We start from the raw sequence: 19,892 nt of genomic DNA on the forward strand, positions 1-19,892 counted from the left end.
ATTGGTTATATGCACTAGTTGAAAGATTGAATTTGTATCATCATCATGTAAAACTGTGAATGTTATACATGAGAACCACGAAGGAGGATGAAGGAGAGACTAGCGACAATGATGTTGCTTTTGATGATGATGATGACATGTGGGACTACTGATAGTAATGAACTATGAGATTCTTCCATCTTGATCTATGGTTCTAGTATCTACCTTGTTTTGTATTTTCTATTGGCATTCCCACCTATAGTAGCAATGAATCAATGAGTTAACATTTGTGTAATACATTTTGATTTTGATGACTTAATGAGAAAATTGCAGTTCTGGTAATTTCTTTTGTGTTTGTCAATTTATCATCATTGATGTTGTACTAGTTGTATGTATAGTTGAATTTGTATCATTATTATCCAAATGTTTTAGTTTCTAAATTGAATATTTGTCCATATTTCATTTTTAGGTGTAATTCATTATATATAATGTGTCCTCTATGTCTTGTTCTAGGGGTCATCATGTCACATGTCGGATATGTGATGTCCCCTATAGATTAATTTCCTACGGGAGGACGTAGTAGCCTATCCAACCTTGTAGGTTGTCATCTTGATAAAGGGGGAAAACCCGATTATCCAGTGTTTGGTGCAACATTGGGTGATTTTTGGGTCGATTGGGGCAAAAAGCCCAAATTGAGGGTTGCACTTGCAACCCCTCACATTAGAGTGAACTCCATGAGAAAATCTATAAATAGAGGAGAGTTGGAATCATTTTGGATCATCAATTTGGATTGGAATGTCTCTGTTTTTCTTGAGCTTGAGGCTCTGAGGGTTTTAAGACCCCTTATTTTGATTAGCTTTGGCAGAGGTGATCACACCCTATCTAATCTTTTCATCTAGTTTCGGTGGAGCTAATCCCACCCTAGCTAGACACCTATTTTCCTTGTTTTCGCACAACATTTTCTCTTAAGCAGCGGGACCACACAGATCTGTCTGGCTAAACAAGATCAAAATTCTTTGTGGGTATTCTCCAAGTCAACCAACTCTTTTTTTTATGGCCAACTAGAAATCCATTCTCTATAGTTTACATTCCAATCTGGTTTCGTCACTTGAAAGGGGAGAATTCGTATCTTTGGCAGCATAGAAACAAAGGATTCAAGTTGAGTTCAGACACTCTTGCTCATTCTCAACGCCAACCCTAATTTTATTTTTATATTATAGCTTGTGCTTGGTATATCACAATCGGACTCTTGTGCAGTATGCCAGAATAGTCTAGTAGACAGTAGATTAATATAGCTCACCTAGTTTGACTTAACATAGTATAGTTGCAGTTGGATTTGGTTTCCTTAATTATTGATATTGCAAACAATTATATATTAAGGAACTTATTGGTTGGATACATTCTTGGTTTCATTGGGAAGTCAACCGTATTAATTGTGATTTTGTGAAGAGTTGTATTGTTGTTGACAATCCTTATATTATTCATGCATATATACTATTTATGAATGTGTACCACTGATTTATTGAGGAAACCCTAGACAAAATAGAAGCCCTAATGGGAAAAAATCCCCTTGGGATATTACAGTGGTATCAGAGCTGGCTCACCCTGCTAGCCTGTGAGCTATTGGGTTGATGTCATGGACCCAAGGTCTCTAGGTAAGGCTCAATAGAGAACAAACAATTTTGGGAAAAGGCCAAGCAAACCATGATTGCTTAATGGCAATAGCACCAACAAATAATGTCTTAGCTTCTTGCTCCACTTGTGATTAATGCAGGCAACAATCACCATGTTCCTGTTCAATTTAATGCCCTTGGAAAAGCTAGCATTGGGAGCCTAGGGGTTGTTTAAAGATGGAGCAGCGGTAATTAGCTTTTAGGAAGGAGTATGCAGATCTTGGTGGAAGTTGGAAGAGCGTCACAGGAACCTAGTAAGGGAAGCTGATGCATAGGCAAAGGCGCACCCAAGAGATTGGTCATGGCTATATCCTCCTAGAAAGAATGAAAAACTTGTTCAAGAAAGGACAACGTCTTAGGACACAGGCACTTATGACATCATCACCAACAAGGTCAATTAATGCCCCATATAAAATGCTTATGTTGAGAGATAACATTCATAATCATGCAGCATGTGAAGTGCAGGATACTAAATGAAACATGGACTATGAGACCAAGTGTGCGAGGATAAAGGAAATTGCGGCACAATGTGCAAAGAAACAAATATTGCAGAGCAAAAGTTCTTGAGCGTTTAGCCATCAACTTCAAAGAAAACTGGGCAGCCTGTTGTAACAAGCAGAGGAAATTCTGTGAAGATGGTTGATAAAAATGATGAACTCGACATGTCAAGCATTTCTAGCATTCCAATTTTTGCCAGTGATGTTTGTGATGCTTATGGGGAAGATTGTGAAGTTGGCAATAAAATGGTAAACGCTGGTGTGACTGAAGGCCAAGTGCTCAAGGCCTCTGAAAAAATTCAGGGTGCTGAAGACTGTTAGGATGTAAAGGAAGAAATATTAAGTGACTTAGAAAACACTGATGAAGAAAATCGGAATGGCCAGGACTCTGACCCTCCTATTAAGGTGGTATTGAACATTTGGCTGGTCACTAGCTTTGCAAATGATAAAAGCAAAGACCTTGAGTCTTCAAACAAAGTTGAGAATGGTGGAGTCTGTAGAGACACACAAGAAGGAAAACTGCACACCCTAGCATGCCTGCCTAAGGAAACAAAGGAGTCCGCAACAGAAGAATCCACTGGCTTAGGTATCACAGAACAAGATCAAGAGGCCTGTGATTACTAATGATACAGTGGGAGATAGGCATCCCTCTCAATATTCCTCTAGTGATAATGCCTCTGAAGCTGGCCCTGTGGAAAGGATCACAAATTCATCTGCACAAGCTGTTGGAGAAGTTGAGATTGGAAATTTTAGTGCTGAGTTGGATGGTAGACAAAAAGAATCATACCAAGTACAAGTTTGTATATCCCATCAGAGAATTCAAGATTCTGATGTTCATTTTGAAGTGTGCTCAAATACATCTTGTTTTACTGAAGAAAATTGTGTTTGGAACCTTAGATGACAAGAAGAAAACTATTGGCAAGAGTAATGATGAGAAACTAGATGTTTTTAATGAAAATTCATCGAGCAGAAGCAATTTTGTTCCGTTGTGCCAAGGAAGAGACAAACCTGCAGAATCAAATATTTGAGAAGCAGGTACCACCAACTGCAGACAATATTGACCATTCGGAATCAGATACTGTGGCTGGTACAGAATCATTTGAAATTGATGATGTGGGGAGAAGGCTTGATGTGAAAGAGGATGTTGGACCTGACATATGCATGCTCATGAGAGATTGGAGAGCTCACCTCTTAGTAGAGTATTCCAAAAATAAGTTTGCTTGCAAATTGTTGGACAGCTTCATCCATGATGACAGTTACAAGGTGGAAGATGGGATCATTTTCTTTGAAGACCAGATATATATTGTCCCTGAATCTACACTCAGAAAAAGGCTCTGTGGGACCACACCCAACAAACCTGCTGAAGTCACACGGGAATCTTACGCTCAAGAAAGGGATTGCAGAAATATGGAGCAGAGCAGGTTAAAATTTGATGACAAAAGCCACAAGAACAAACAGATTGCAGCAAAAAAATTCCCTGAAGTTCATGACAGCCTTATAAATAATAAAAGAAGGGAACGCAAGACATGTTACCTGACCTATTATTCATGTAATGGACCATATGGACTATGATGTGATGTTTAGGTATGTAAATATGGATCCATCTCGCCACATGTTTTTGCTTTATCTCTTGGTGGTCATTCCTACCAGGTACGTGAAGCAGATTCTAAGGATTTGATGCCCTCCCAAGAATAACACACGTCCTTGAGTTGTAGCCAATTATAATTTATTACCCCTCATTTTGCATGAGGCCTACACTAGTGAATTTTCTCATTACTCGTGATTTTCATCGCAAAGGTAGGTGTATAGGTTGTTGGACCTTTGGATGTCCTAGGGATTGTGATTACATTTGATGAGACTATTGGTGTAGTCATGGATGGCTTGATGATTATGTGCTTTGGTTGTCTTGGTGATTGCATTAATTTCTTTCTAGTAAACATGGTTGTGGAGCCCCTATGATCATTGGATGGTTTATGGTACATGTTGATGTATGACTCCTTTGATGGAACACCCTAGCACTTTTGGGCTTAGCTAACATTGTATTGGCATTTTCATTTGATTGGTTTAATTATTAATAATGGTGTAGAGTGTTTTTCATTATCCCCTTCCAATCACTCGATTTCACATTCATTTGGGTTGAGTTGACATGGTCTAAGCATGATTGAAGCCTTGGTACAAAAACGCCCTAGTTTTCATGGGCTTATATTGCATTGTTATAGCATCCTAACTTCATTGGCATATGGTTTCAAGAGAGTGCTTCTTACTTGCACTCTTTCCTAGGAAGATTTAGCTCTCTCAAACGACTAGTTTTGCATGCTTTTGGCTTATTTGAAGCAGTTTACACTTGGCTTCCCGATTTTGGAAGAGTATCTTGCACACATGTTGAGGGATGGTACTATTTTATTGGTTAATGAAGGGCCAACCCCTTTCTTCATTGAGTTAGTTGAGCATTGATGGGATTTCACATGGGTTCTTCATAGATTTGATGCCTTATTTAATGGATCCACTCGCTTGACACTTGATTTGAGGATGAGTTCCACCATTTGAGGCCACTTTGCACATTTCCATGCCTTCTTTGATGGGATGTTTCTCTTGGAGGTCTCACACTTGCTATCTTGGGTGGTTTGATTTTATTTAAACACTACTTTTAGGAGACGACCACCTTAAGGACGTAGGTAATACTGAGCATCCTAATAGGTCCTACTTGGGTTGTGCCTTCTGGATTAGGGATTAATGTGGTTTCAAAAGTTTTTATTGTTTGACTGATAGGCTGATGCCAAAGCGTGTTTTTCATTCGAATCAAATGAACTTCTGCAAAGTCTAAGAAATAGAAAAAAGTGTTTCTATGTTTTAAACAAACAATTCTAATTCCATCAGATATGTTTTCTGTCTAGGTGGAGCTTTATGCAGAATATGAACCCAGGCTGCTTCTCCCTTTCCTACGCAACAGCCAACATTACTCTCTTGACAAGGTGGAGTTCCTTTTATTCAGAATGCTCAAATGAAACATGGAAATTGGAATGTTTGTTTTTGTTTGGAATACTGACTAAATTTACAAGTTTCAACAATGCAGGCATATGAGATTTGTACCAAAAGAGGCCTTATTAAAGAAGAAGTTTTCATTCTTGGAAGGATGGGGAATTCAAGAGAAGCTCTGTCACTTATCATAAACAAGTTGGGGGATATGGAGCAGGTAGCTTTATATTCTATTTTTTAATAGAATTCATTCTGATATACATGTCATGGTCATCCATGAAGTTTTCTAGTATAAAAATGTCTTAAAAATTGCTGTTTCTATTTCTAGCTGGGCTGCTGATCAGCGCCTGTTTACACCAGGCGCAAGTTTTAGGATCGAGATGAATGAGTCACACCTTTGCATTCAACCAAAAAATGTGTTTTTTTGTAGGCAATAGATTTTGTGACAATGCAACATGACGATGAACTATGGGAGGAGCTGATCAAGCAAAGCCTGAGCAATCCTGAAATGGTAAAGGGCATAAAATATTGTTGTTTTCTGTCTATATGTGTTCATATTATATTCCTTATCCCCCTATTTGATGGGAGAAGCTTTGACGCTTCCATGTTCTTGATAAAACATTTATTTTCCGTATCTAATTTCCTTTTGGTGATAAGTAGGTTGGTATGTTGCTGGAGCACACAGTTGGAAATCTGGATCCGTTGCATATAGTCAATATGATCCCAAATGGTTTGCAAATTCCAAGGCCAGTATCGTGGTGATGTTTGCATCTTTATCTTGTTTAATGTTGTAGTAGAGTTTAATAAAGAGTAGTGAACTCTTTTACCATTCCAGGTTGAGGGACCGGCTGGTTAAAATTGTCACAGATTATCGGACAGAAACTTCACTTAGGCATGGCTGCAATGATATTCTAAAGGTAACAATCTGTAGATGTGTTAATATGCCAGAAAATTAGTCTGAAATGATTATTCTATCCAGAATGCATTTCTTGGCGAGGCTTACTTTAATTCCACTTTGTGAATAACAGGCTGACTGTGTGAACTTGCTGGTAAAATATTTTTATGAGGCTCGTCATGCTATCTACATTGGAAGTAGGGAAGATGAATTGAATGTAAATCAATATGGGAGAGAAAATGCAGTGATTCGTAGAGATGATAGAAGGTTGAGCACTGAAAAGAATACAACAAAATCTTCAAACTCGAGGGCTACTGGAAGGTGTTGCATATGCTTAGATCCTCTCTCAATCCAGCATGTTTCAGTTATCGCTTTCTTCTGCACTCATACCTATCACATCACATGTCTTACGGACACAACTACATCAGTTACAAAAGACTCTAGCAAAAAGAGTGGCTCAAAATTTATTGGAGGTTTTGGAGATACACAGGAAAACTCCTTCCAAGATGAATCGGATGATGACTCTAGTACCGATTCCAATGGGCCACGAATGCGCTGTATTCTTTGCACTACTGCTGCAGTATCATCAAAAAGAAAAACATGGAAATGATTGTGATATTTGGTTTGCCATGGCTTTAATTGGGTTTTGCCTTTATTTTTGATAACATAATTCAGTCTGTGTTCGGTCTTTGTAATGATCCTAGCAATTGTTTGTTTACCATGTTATTTCCTCCCATTTGCAGGAGCTCTGTAAAAAGTGATTCTTCTATGCAGGAATCAATTTATGTTGGTCGGTTTCTTTTTCAATTTGGCGGTTTTCAGGTTGCAGGCATTTTGTTATTACAATGCAAGCCTGATGTTTGGTGTACTACATCCTAATGTAACTGATATCTCACAAAATTTGTTTCCATGTACAGCTAAGAATGCTTGAAATTCTTTAGCAGAAATGTATTTTTAATATCACGACTGGCTCTACTGCTGGAAGGCTGTGGAAAGTATTAGGGCTTGATCTCCTCGATGTTGGACAAATGAATGCTTCTGGACTGCTTGTATGGTAGTCTGAAATATCAATGCCCTATAAAGCATAGCACCGAGCAGCAGTGTCCGGCAGTTTTCTTCAACTTTCACGACTAATCAAAATTGGTGTCCTGAGAAAGTTGAGTATTCAAGTTCCATTATGGTCCTATCTGGAACTATGTTATTTTTGAGTTATTTAATGTGAGCCAATCTCCATTACCCTTTCTCTTAGTATTTGTGCTGATTCGTTTTTTTCCAAATTATGAGCTCTGGTTCTAACTTTCTCTTGTTCCGGAACGAGTTGATTTTGCTTCACTTCTAGCCATGTAAGATCATTTATTGTTTTTATATTTGGTTGGCCTATATTCATATATGTTTTCAGGTTAGGATGTTCTCCTGAAAAGTTGAGCAGCTACTTTTCAAGGGTGTCCCTATTATGTCCTACTACTATGATGTTCTTACTATAGCGGCATTTTACCAGGACAGAGTTTTGTTCTACATTAATACTTCCTACTAGAGCTGAGCTAAATTTAGCTCCTATAGCTTAGGATATTTTTTCACAGAAACAGATGTCATGATTGCATGACATTTCCTTAATTTACTCTTTTACTATTCTGGCCAAATTTTCCCCATTTTAAACTGAAAAAATGGAACCCCATGCAACCATAATTTCTTTCTTTTAACTTTAATTGCTTCAACATTTGGAAAAGAAGAAGAAGGCCCTTATGTTGGATCTTTACGTTAGACCTAGTGAATAATTTTCGTTACTTAATCAATATTTAAATATAATTTTGTGCCAATCACAAATAACGAGAAGGGTTTGCCAACCAAATTTTGAAGACGATCGTTGAAAGTTACGGTTATAGCTTTGGTTTGAGGCATCTAAATAAGGGCTTTTTACATATTAGAAGACAACCTTCCATGTATCTAGAAATATTATGCACATTTGAGAACTAGTTTCTTGGAATGTGATGGGAGTTTATTTGAAGTAATAAAGGGAATGTGGCTATGGAGGTTGTTTCTTGGGATGTTATATATTTTTACTCAAAACAATCAGGGGAATTTTTCTATGGAGTCAATTTATTGTGTTCATAGCATATACATTATTCTATGCATATTGAATACATTTACCCTGTTAGGGAAAGCTATCCAAATAGTTTTTAGACATCCCCCTTGAACACTCTAATAGTCAAAACTACATGCTTATAGATTGTGGATACTAAGACATTCTTAACTTCATAAAATAGCCTACCACTATAGGGGCATAGCTTAGAATGTGGATATTAAGACATTCTTCGCCTTAGAGAATAACCTACGGGTCAAAAAAACTGGACAAGTGGCTTTGAGATGAATCTACACAACATTTTTGTCTTTGTAGTGCCTTGAAGTCCATCACCTCTCTCGGGAAAAGAGTCATAATACAATACAATATCTAGGTTTTGGCCACTATTTGAGTTGTAACTTGATTACTTAAATTTTTTTTTAAAAAGTAACAACTAGGTTTTGGCTCGTCCTATCCTATTTTGAATTTAGTACCCCTATTATGGCTATATGTTATTATATGATTCTTTATAATTAATTATTGTTTATCAATTATTTTTGTTTGACCTTAGGCATCGAATGGCATAACCAATCACCACGGAACAAAAATCCAATGTAATATTGTATCTCTGTTTCTTTAAACCAAAACTAGTTCATTTCTTAGTCTGTCCATTAAATTTGAACTTAGGCTTGTGATTTATAAGATACTTTTGTTCCAATTTCATATTAAAATAACTACACAATGTTTATTTCTATGTTTTTTATACCTAATTTGCATGTGAAGAAATAAACAACTAGTATCTATAAACCATGTCGTTTAATTCTCCATAATACCTTTTTTTTCAGTGACAACTAAGTGTATTTCCAAATACATAACAAATTATTGAGATTTGCCATACATTTTATAACTAATTTACGTGTCAAGCAAAATATATCTAAATTGAAATAACTATTATTTGTAAACCATTTCGTATAAATTTCAACACTACTCTTTTTTGTGACTATTTTAAATATTTTCAAATAGACAATATACTATTAGGTTTGTCAATTTCAACCATACCTTTTTTGGGTTACTATTTAAAAGTATTTCCAAATAGATAATATACTACTAAGGTTTGCGAATTTGCAAAAACTTAGGGTTTTTATTTTCCCTATTGTTTTAATTATTTTTTTATATTGACAATACTAATTAAGTTGCTTTTACAAAATATGAAATAACTTGAATCTTTTCAATGAAATCCCTTTGGATTTAATTTTGTTAAAATCAATTTGTCACATCCACATGACTCTTTTCAATGAAATCCCTTTTGATTTAATTTTGTTAAAATCAATTTGTCACATCCACATGACTTTAAAAGAAGAGTGTCAACCCCAAGCTAGTTACGTTGCCATATTTTATTTGGTGGTCTATTTCATTTTTAATCACATGGGTGCATGGAAATGTTAATGTGATGTACTTAATTATAAAGTAGGTATTGCATGAGGATTTTATGAAGAGATGTCAAATGGTTGGTACTCAACTTTCATGTAAATGACCTTTTATATATAAAAGATATAATTTTTTATTTGAGTAATATATTTTTTGAAAAAAAAGGCAGGTAGTAAAAATGATGGATTGTGCAATTTAGATGTATATTTACTAAAATGCTTAAAATCTAAACCTTTACTAGAAAGGCTATATATAAAAATGCATATTGGTGAAAGTCAATGAGAGAATGAACTTAGTGGCCCTAGGCCCAAGCATAAACGATGTGAAATTAAGTTGTGCGGAGAAGATTGACATCACATATGATTGTCATGATCATTGGGGATTGGCCTACAATATAAACAACATGGTGTCTTATTGACAAACTCCTTAATTTTATTTTTTTTTCAAATCTATGGTATCCTTACATGTTCAATGTATTGGATGTAATGAGTCCCTATGTTTGTATAATGCTAAATAGTTCATCTTTAATTGTCATGTATGCAATTTTCTTTTTCCTTTTAGTGTGTCAACGGACATATCCTAAAGAAAAACCTTGGGCACTTCCCCTTATTATGAGGATGATACCTAGGTAAACCCTAGATTATTCAATTACGAGGGCAAGTCAACAATGGGGCTCAAAAGCAATTACAACAATATACCCATTTTGAGCTCAAAATGTCATTAACAAGAATAGAACCTAGGTGGTAAGGATAAGACTTCATTCCATGACTACTTTGGCTAGACCTAGTTCACTGCATGCAATCCTATGTACAAACAACCATCTTTCTTGGTTGGAGCAAGAGTTTTTGAATAAAAAATATCCTTTTAATGTTAATATTTTTAGTGTGATTATATAAAGTGATTCTATATATATATAAAGGGATGCATGTAGCCTCTACAAGCACAATCAACACTTAAAATCTAGATGCATATCTTCCAAAATGCTTATAGTTCTACACCATTGCTAGAAATGGTATATATAGAAACATATAGCAAAGAGAGTCCATGAGACAACAAAACTAGTGTCCCTAGACCCAAGCCTAAATAAAGTGACACCAAATAATCATAGGAGGAGCTCGACATCATTTAAAGGATTGGCATGATCATTGAAGGTTGGCCCTCAATTTATACTTGCAAGTTATGCTTCGACAACTATGGAGTCCTACCCATTATGACTTGGCTTAAGAGAATTCTTAGTCTTCAAGATAGTAATTGTGGGTGTGGAAAGTTATCATTTCTTTATATAGGAGGTGGTGGCTAGTTGTGCCTCCTTTCCTTCTTATTGGCAACCTTACTAGCTTGATGATGTTGTTAAATGCTCGAGCCTTTGTTATTGATGTGAGTAGTTATGGTTGGGGAAGCTTTAGGGGGTTTCTTGTTTATATTGCATGGCAAGCCTTTCCAAAAATATAAAAGTTGCCATCACTATAACAATAGACTCTTGTGCACATTATGGAGTTGTCAAACCATGAAAAACTTTTGATAGGGTCCTTATTCAATTTTAATATATATATATATATATATATATATATATGGTTTATCTTGGGAGGTCGAGAGGGGTGATTGTCTTTGGGCGAACCTCTTCCTCTTGTACTTAAATTATCATTACCCCTTTCTCTTGCAATGTGTGAGCCTCGTACTTTGGTACTTTCATTGTAAGTACCTCATTATCTTATATTTTTATTGGATGAGCCTCTCGCTCTTGCGCTTTCTCCTTTCATTGAGTTGGTAAAAAAAAAATTCCCTCGAGTCCTTTTCACCAAATGTCTTATCATGTTGGACCAACAAATCACCAAGGGAATCAAAAGTTTGATTCTCCAATTTATTAACAATTTGTAATGTTTCTGGAAAATGTTGATAACGGGTGGGAAACCATTCACCGGGATGATAGTCGTCTTTAGAACCACATTTCAGGAGTTCTTGTCGATTTTTTTTCAAATGAGAGATGTACTCCAAGACATCTCCCCTTTTAGCCATATTTTGATTACACAATTTAGTATGATTCTCAATCCTTTTTTCTTTGTTTTGCATGTCAAACATATCTTGAAAAGTTGTTCATGCAAGTATTAGACACTTTTCCATGTATATACAACTCACCAATGATTGAAAATCTCGAAAGTGCAAGTGCATTTTCATCACATGCTTTCCAGTTTGCTAGTTCTTTAGCATCAATGGGTTTAGTTGGAGCTTTGTCTCCATTACAAATATCTTTCCATAAATCATTAAAGACTAATGTATTTTTTAAATGACAACTCCAAGTCTTGTATTTCTTGTGTCCTTCCAATTTCTTTTAATTCTGCAAATAGATTTACTACTTTTGACATGATGGACTATTTATCAAATGCTCACAATTAAGAAATTCAAGAATAAATGCACAAGAAACATTGCACACATTGCAAATGAGTGTTATGGAGGGTTGGCCTTGACCATCTTATTTCTTAAAAAAGGAAAGACATTGCTAGAGTATTTCACTAGCTCTTATCGGTACTTAAATTTGAGATTACAATGTTTGCCAAATTTTCAAATTTTAATGAAATAATGATCTCTAAAACAAAAACATATCCCCTCTATGTCAACAATGTGTTCAAAATTTTCTATTACAATTAAAAATAAACAAGTCTTTAACTCTTGTAAATCAAACTTTAATACATTAATACTCAACAACCCTGACCAATTCAAGTTTATGTAAATGACAAAAAACAACTTTGTAAAAACACTTCACCTCTCTTTTCACTTCATCCCTTCCACACACACACACATATATAATCATTCTTTTGGGAAAATAATTGCCTATGTCCATTTATTTGGAATTTAGAGAATATTTAAAATTACTTTAAAATAAATTTTTATTAACTTTTTCAAATATGGTTCATACGTTTAGGGTATTCTATTTGTTATGTGCTTTGGTGGTTTTTCTAGTCTAATTGAATTGTTGCAATTATAAATTTGAGTTGTGAATTCTTTACAATCTAAATATCTTAGGTATTTTTTAGGGTGTTGAATTCATATATGCAATTTAAAACCCATATTAAACAACAAAAATCAAATTTGACCCAAAAAATTAGCCAAATTTGGACTAAAAATTCCAAATGTCTAATAGTTAGACAACGCTTGGAGGAAGTTTGACTTTAGCTCAATCGGTCCTACAAAAGATCTCTGATTACTGGATGCATTTATATTTGATGCCCAAACAAGTCATAAAGAAAATCAATTCCATTAATATCAAATTTCATATGGTCTATAGCAAAAGGTGATTTCAAGGTCCATCTTGTTCGTTTGGAGGAATTTCGCAGAGGAAAGAGGAGGGTGGATGGGGATTAAAGAACATCAAGAAATTTGATGGGCGTTGGTTATAAAGAGTTTATGCTGAGCAATATTCAAATCTCATTTTTGGCAACAGATCATTAGGGAAAAATATCTTTAAAACCTATCACTTCATGAGTGGATCAAGTTTGGGGCTAGGAATTTAAAAATGTTTCACTCATAAGGAATTGATTCATGAAATTAAAACAATGGCTACTCGGTAATCTGTGGTAGGAGATTGGTTTAGGCGCTATGGTGAAGATTGGGATGGATCCAATTTTAGTGCAATCATACTCTGCCTATTGATATCATCCGCTACCTTAACAATAGGGGTATAATTTTCCTAAACCAAATGCACACTAGTAATGATCCTAATTGCCTATATCCAACTTGGATAAGCTCTCGAGTTGGGATTAATTGGAGAATTAGCAAAGATATGGGAAAAATGTTGTTAATTTATATATGGTGGGCATCTCATTTGGGGATGAGGTTGATTCTTATAAATGGGACAGGAGGACTAAGCAGGAACTTATCTTTATCAAGGAGATCTACAAACACATCTGCTACACAACTGGGTTCGACGGAGAAATGGTGGTTTCAAAAAGTATAGTCTTGGAAAAGGCCCCTAAAACTGAAGTGTTTCAGATGGCTGGTGTGGAAAAACAAGATACCTACCTAGGAGAATCTGTGCAAGTGGGGTTTCCATGGTCTTGGCAGATGTATTATGTATTGAGGTGAAAATGAGAATGATTTACATTTATTTCTCAAGTGCCCTTATGTTGTGGCCATTTGGATTGGTGTTTTACAAAGACTAAATATCGATATGGGATGGATCTATAGATGTGAAGAATGCCTTAAGGAATGTAAAATGAATTTCAAGGAAGTCAAAACACTTCGTGTCTTTATTTTTCGGGGCATCTTGAGATGCATGAATGCCTTCATATTTGATAATATTCCATATGATATTGATAGAAATTGCAACAATACTTCAATGAATATGGATAAGTGGCTCAAAAGGGAATAAAAAAAAAGTCAACCAAAAATTGTTGAGGGCAAATATCCTATTGGTTTCTTTGACGGGGCAACAAAACTAAATGTGTGCAGTTGTGGAGCCTATATTGTCTTATCCCTGGAGCTCTATTATATTTTTAGTTAGAACAATTGTTCAAGGACAAACTCCATGGCAAAGACCATTGCACTATGGGGCTTATTATTCTGAGCTAGATGACTTATTATTAAAACACTATATGTGTTTGGCGACTCCAAAGTCACAACTGATTAAATCAATGAAAAGTCCTCTATTGAGTCTTCTTTATTAATCAACTAATACACAAAATCAGAATATTGACTGAATGTATATTTTTCATATAGGTACCGGAAGCAAAACACTAATACTAACGCTCGATTGAAACTGGAATTCATGCCATCAGGGAGATACTATGCTTATTATATGGGCAGACTACAAGGCACCCGCAAGATAGCTTATACATGAGCTTTTTTTAATAATGCTGATGATAGATAATATGACACCATGAGAACTAAACAATACTTATAGTTGTATTAGTGATTAGTAATATGTTTTTTATCCTTGACTATGTACTTTTCTGAACTCCAGAGATAGGTGAACGGTTTTTATTAATACAGAACCTGTTGATTTTTCTTTCCTGAAAAAGAAAGGCATTTTGTGATTGCTGCGTATGTCACCGAATAATCCTCTGCTGGATAGTTTGCTAATGTGCAGATATGGTTGTCCAACGAACTGGGCAGCACCCCGTGAAACCCTTCTGTCGGCCGTTGTGCGCAGAGATATCAAACAAGCTGAAACCCACTTTGCAACTTCACAATTTGATCTTCTATCAACAGATTGGCATCCACAATCAGATCAGTGAGAGCAGTACAACACCCAGATGCTGAAGATAAAATATAAAATATGACGGTAGGATTGGTAGGATTATAAAGAGACAACCAAACCAAAAACATAAGAATTTATCTTGGGAAAATTCACATTGGAGAAAAAACCAAAAACCTTTTTCTTTTAAAAATCATTAAGGTCAATAGCGATACATCAAATCAAATATAAAATCACAAATCATAAAGTTCCCCAACAAACTCAATCTGGTCTACCTAGAATTCAACCTTTTGTCTACCTCAGAGCTCAGACTCCTTCCTGCCTCAAAGCTCAACCTTATATCACATCGATCAAGGTTTTGCGCTACCTCAATTCAGTCTGCTCAGAACATGTATCTGCCCACAATTTCAATTTGTTTAGAAGATGGATTTCGGTTGTCACAGAAGGCTCATTCGCTTGTATAAACAAAAGACTTTCCTTGATCCGAATAGGTGATTCAAATGAGTGAGACGAGCGATGTAACTCTATAAAGTGTGATGATATGTGTTTACAGGGGTAGGTCGACCTAAACTTTTGGGAAGGCCAACTTGTGTTTTCATACAGCTAAAAATATAAAATGTAAATTTTTAATTATGTTGCAACTACATGTTATCATTTTCCTATCTATTTAGATTATTTGTCTTCTGCAAAATATTTGCGGAAAATACTAAATAAAACACTACTACAACTTCATAGAAAAATAATTAATCACATGAATTATAATGACCCTAAATAGGAATACAAGTGATAACATCAAATATTCTACGCAGCAAAATACAAAAATGAAATACTCATCAAGCATCCATAGAAAAATTGGAAATGAGAACTTCTAAGCCATTTTATTTATTTCTGCCAGCCAAATATAATATATGATGGAATGATGCACCTAGGCTTGTCTCAATGGACAAGCATGACCAAACCTAGGTAGGAAAATGGTTGAGTTGAAGGTTTCTCAACTGATGCACCAGTCTCGATTGTGTTGCCCAAAAAACCACTGCTTTGCTGAAGTTCGAATGGCTGGAAAGTGCACTAAAACTGCTTAGAAATTTATATGCTTTTAACCCCGAACTCCATGGCCAAAACCCAGAAGGGAATTTAGTTGGTTTGGACTTCTAATTTTCGACCCCCTTGGAGCCTTACCACAGTTGTAGTTGCAAAACTTAGCTTGTTGGAAATTGCCTGTAAATCCACCTGAAAAGTCCTTCAAAATGCTAAGTTCACCCCTGCTATACAGCCCCGACTCCCCGGATGATATCTTGGGCCCAAATCAGCTGCTCCCAAGCACCATGAAAATCTATTGAGTGGCCTCAGCGTTGTCCCTTAGCCGAGCAATTCGAATTGTTGGAATGTTGGTTCAGCTGGTTGGAAAACCCAGGAAAAATGTTGGTCTAGTGTTGCTACCTCAGCTGCCTGACTCCCCGACAAGCAATATGATCTCTATTGGCCTGAATCTCCCTCTGTGTGTTTCATGGCTGCCCAGAAATACAAACTCCTTACTTTGCATTGGTTTTTGGTGTATGTCACTACCCTGGAACTCCTGAAAACTCTTGTGGAACAGCCTCCCTAGGGTGGACACGAATGGCCCCCCGAAGTAGAGGTTGAATCTCCCACTTGAGAGACTCATGGATAAACAACCAGTAGACTTGCTAAACAACAGAGTGAATAGATGAGTGTTTGTTTGCAAATGTCAAAGATGAAACCAAAATGAGAGTTGGTCTCTCCTTATAAATCCTTGGGCCTCCTTAGGATCATGTGGGCCCCTCCATCCACCCATTCGATTTTCCCTCCAAGCATATCGAATGGCTAATTTGAACTCCCATGTGGATGGCCTCCACATTCCACTAGTTGCTAAATAAAGTCGATTTGGCCCCAAAGTCCCTAAGTCGAAAGTGTGGAGTTCTCTTCCTTAGTAAAAAATATACAAAATTGTGTAGTAGTACCTTATTACTAATATGTTTGAAAAGGGACATGACAGTCCTCCCCTCCCAAATGTTGCTTGCTAGGAGTGAGCTCCGTCCCGGCTAGCCTTAAAAGTTCCTACCAAAATCCTCCCATTAATTTGATGTCCCTGTTGCTCACTATGTTCTTGGGGAGCCCATGCAATTTGAAAATCTCCCTGAAGAACAGTTCTGCAAACTATGCAGCCGTGTACCCAGTGGGGATGGCGAAAAAGTGGGAAAATTTTGTCAACTTGTCGAGCACTACGTATATGCAATCCTTCCCCTGCACTGTGGGGGGCCCTATGATGAAATCCATCAAAATACTTTCCCATTTCCCCTCATGGATGGTAAGTGGTTGTAGCAATCCTACGGGGTGGGTTAGTTACCCCTTGTTCCTCTGACAAGCCTCACACTCCGGTACGTGCTATGACACATCCTCCTTGAGGCCCTTCCACGTGAATCTCTCTCGGACATCATATAAGTCCTCCGGAACCCCTGGTGCCCAAACAATGGTGAATCATGTGCTGCCTGGAGTACCCTTTCCCTCAACTGCGAGTTGGGCACTAAGTAAATGCGTCCCTTGTAATAGATGACCTTGTCCATCATACAATAACGCTCATCTGCATGGGTACCCTCCAATACCTCGCATGCACTCCTGTCTTTGGAGTACTCCACCAACAACTGAGCCTTCCAATCATGGAAGATGCTCATGAGAGATAACCCAACTGGTCTCTGAGATAGAGCATTGGCCAACACATTGTGCTTTCCTCGCACATACTCTATATCAAATGTGTAGGTGTGCACCTTGTTGACCCACCTCTGTTGCCTGTCATTGAGGCCCTGCTACCCCATGAAATGTCGAAGACTATTGTGATTGGTCTTCACTCGGAACCGGTTTCCCACCAAGTACTAGCGGAACTTAGCCAATGCATGCATGATGACCAGCATCTCCTTGTCATATATGGAATATGACAGCTCATGCGATAGGAGCTTTCCACTGTCGAAAGCAATGGGATGCCCCTCCTATGACAATATTGCTCCAACTCCTACCTTGGATGCATCACACTCTGCCGTGAATGGATGGGAAAAATCCGGTATTGCCAAAATAGGGCAACTACTCATCACATCCTTGAGGCGATCAAAGGAAACATGTGCTCCATCAGTCCATGCAAAGGCCCCCTTCTTGGTCAAGTCGGTCAAGGGTGTTTCCAGCTGTGAGAACCCCTTGACAAAATTTCTATAGTAGGTGCAAATACCTAAGAAGCCCCTCAACCTAGTCACATCTCAGGGTACTGGGCAATCTCGGATGGCCTGAATATTCTCCTTGTGGACCTTCACCCCATCAATGACAATGATATGCCCTAGGTGGAGCATCTTTGTCAACCCAAACTCACACTTGGAGAGCTTGGCATAAAACTGCAGCTCTTCCAGAATGCGCAATACATCCTCCAAGTGTTGGAGGTGCTCCTCCCATGTCCGACTGTAAATCAGAATATCATCAAAGAAAACTAGCACGAACCTCCTGAATTGTCCCCGGAAGACATGGTTCATGCATGACTGGAATGTGGTCGGGGCATTGGTCAACCCAAATGGCATGACCAGAAACTCAAAGTGCCCATAGTGGCACTGAAAAGCTATCTTAGGTATATCCTAATCCCTCACCTTGATCTGGTGATACCCTGAACGCAGATCAATCTTAGATAAGTACTTGGCTCCTCTAAGCTCATCCATCAGCTCATCGATGCGGGGAATGGGGTACCAGCTCTTAATATCTTTCGGTTGCGGGCCTGCTAGTCAACACACATCCGAAGGGTTCCATCCTTCTTCTTCACCAGCACTGTTGAAGAAGCGAAGGACTGGAACTTGGCTTGATATGATCCAATGCTAGCAACTCCTCAATGGCCTTCTCAATCTCTTCCTTATAAGCTTTGGGATGCCTGTAAGGAGTGGTGATCACTGCCTTCACACCCAGCTCCAACTCAATAGTGTGCTCAAACCCTCTGTCTAGTGGCTACCTTGGCGGAATGTCCCCAAACACTATTGTGTATTTGTCTAGCAAGGCTTGTATGTCTGTCAGTGGTGGCTGAGCCTGTCCTCCAACCTTTGAGATCCTCAGCTCAACTTGCCATGCAATGTCCCCATGTCGTAAATATGCCTCCAACCTGTGGGTTGACGCTGTCTGAGGTGGATAAGACTGCATACCTCTCAAGACTACCAGTTTGCCATCCAACAACTATACTCTATTAATTCAAACTAGGTGACCTATATTAATCTACTATCTATTGGGTTATTCCTACTTACTGCACAAGAGTTTGACTATAATATCCCAAGCACAAGCTGTAATATAAAAATCTGCCTACTCAAACCCTACGCCCAGACTTGGCCCTGTGGCTACGACCTGTGTCAATAGCTCAGGCTTCCTCCTGAAATACCCTTGAACGTCTTCGCCTGTCCCTAACCGAATGTAGAATACAATTAGGGTTGGTGTTGAGGGATAGGCTAAAGTGTTCGAGCTCAACTTCTCGTCATTTATTTCCATGCTACCAAAGATATGAATCATCCCCTCTCAAGTGCCAAAACCAAATTGAAATGTAAACTATAGAGAATGGAATTCTGGCTGGCCAAAAAAATATAGCTAGTTGACGTAGAGAATACCCACAGAGAATTTCGATCTTGTTTAGCCAGAAAAATGTGTGTAGTTCCCCTACTTAAGAGAAAATGTTGTGCCAGAACAAGGAAAATAGGTGTTTTAGTTATGGTGAGATTAGCTCCACTGAAACGAGACAAAAGGATTAGATAGGGTGGGATCACCTCCACTAAAGCTAATCAAAATAAGGGGTCTTAAAACCCTCAGAGCCTCAAGCTCAAGAAAATCATAAATGCTCCAATCCAAATTGATGATCCCAACTTTCCTCTATTTATAAATTTTCTCATGGGGTTCACTCTAATGTGAGGGGTTGCAAGTGCAACCCTCAATTTGGGCTCTTTGCCCCAACCAATCCAAAATTTACCCAATGTTGCCCCAAACAATGGATAATTGGGTTTTCCCCTTTTATCAAAACTTATAGCGTACAAGGTTGGATAGGCTACTACGTACTCCTGTAGGCAACTAATCCATAAGGGTCATTACAATCCCCCCTTCCCAACGTTGCTTGTCCTCAAGCAATAGCATGTCTAGGTGCTGCATAATTTCCCCTTCAATCTCCAAGAATAAT

At 37.6% G+C, this 19,892-nt stretch overlaps 1 protein-coding gene across 1 annotated transcript in view; it reads left to right on the forward strand.

The window, feature by feature from the left end:
• The window catches only part of VPS41 (vacuolar protein sorting 41), a 205,845-nt gene extending 198,577 nt beyond the window's left edge, over positions 1-7,268 (forward strand). Inside the window, exons 14-19 of the mRNA XM_089412059.1 lie at positions 5,044-5,121; positions 5,223-5,342; positions 5,556-5,636; positions 5,786-5,871; positions 5,961-6,042; positions 6,154-7,268. Coding sequence (XP_089268185.1) covers positions 5,044-5,121; positions 5,223-5,342; positions 5,556-5,636; positions 5,786-5,871; positions 5,961-6,042; positions 6,154-6,630 — 924 coding nt within the window. The 3' untranslated portion in view covers positions 6,631-7,268. The remainder of the gene's footprint in view (positions 1-5,043; positions 5,122-5,222; positions 5,343-5,555; positions 5,637-5,785; positions 5,872-5,960; positions 6,043-6,153) is intronic.
• The last annotated feature ends 12,624 nt before the right edge of the window (positions 7,269-19,892 follow it).

Source organism: Pinus tabuliformis, chromosome 3_1, assembly GCF_031772625.1.
Source record: "Pinus tabuliformis cultivar Carrire ecotype Pingquan chromosome 3_1, CPIR1, whole genome shotgun sequence".
Classification (NCBI taxonomy): Eukaryota; Viridiplantae; Streptophyta; class Pinopsida; order Pinales; family Pinaceae; genus Pinus; species Pinus tabuliformis.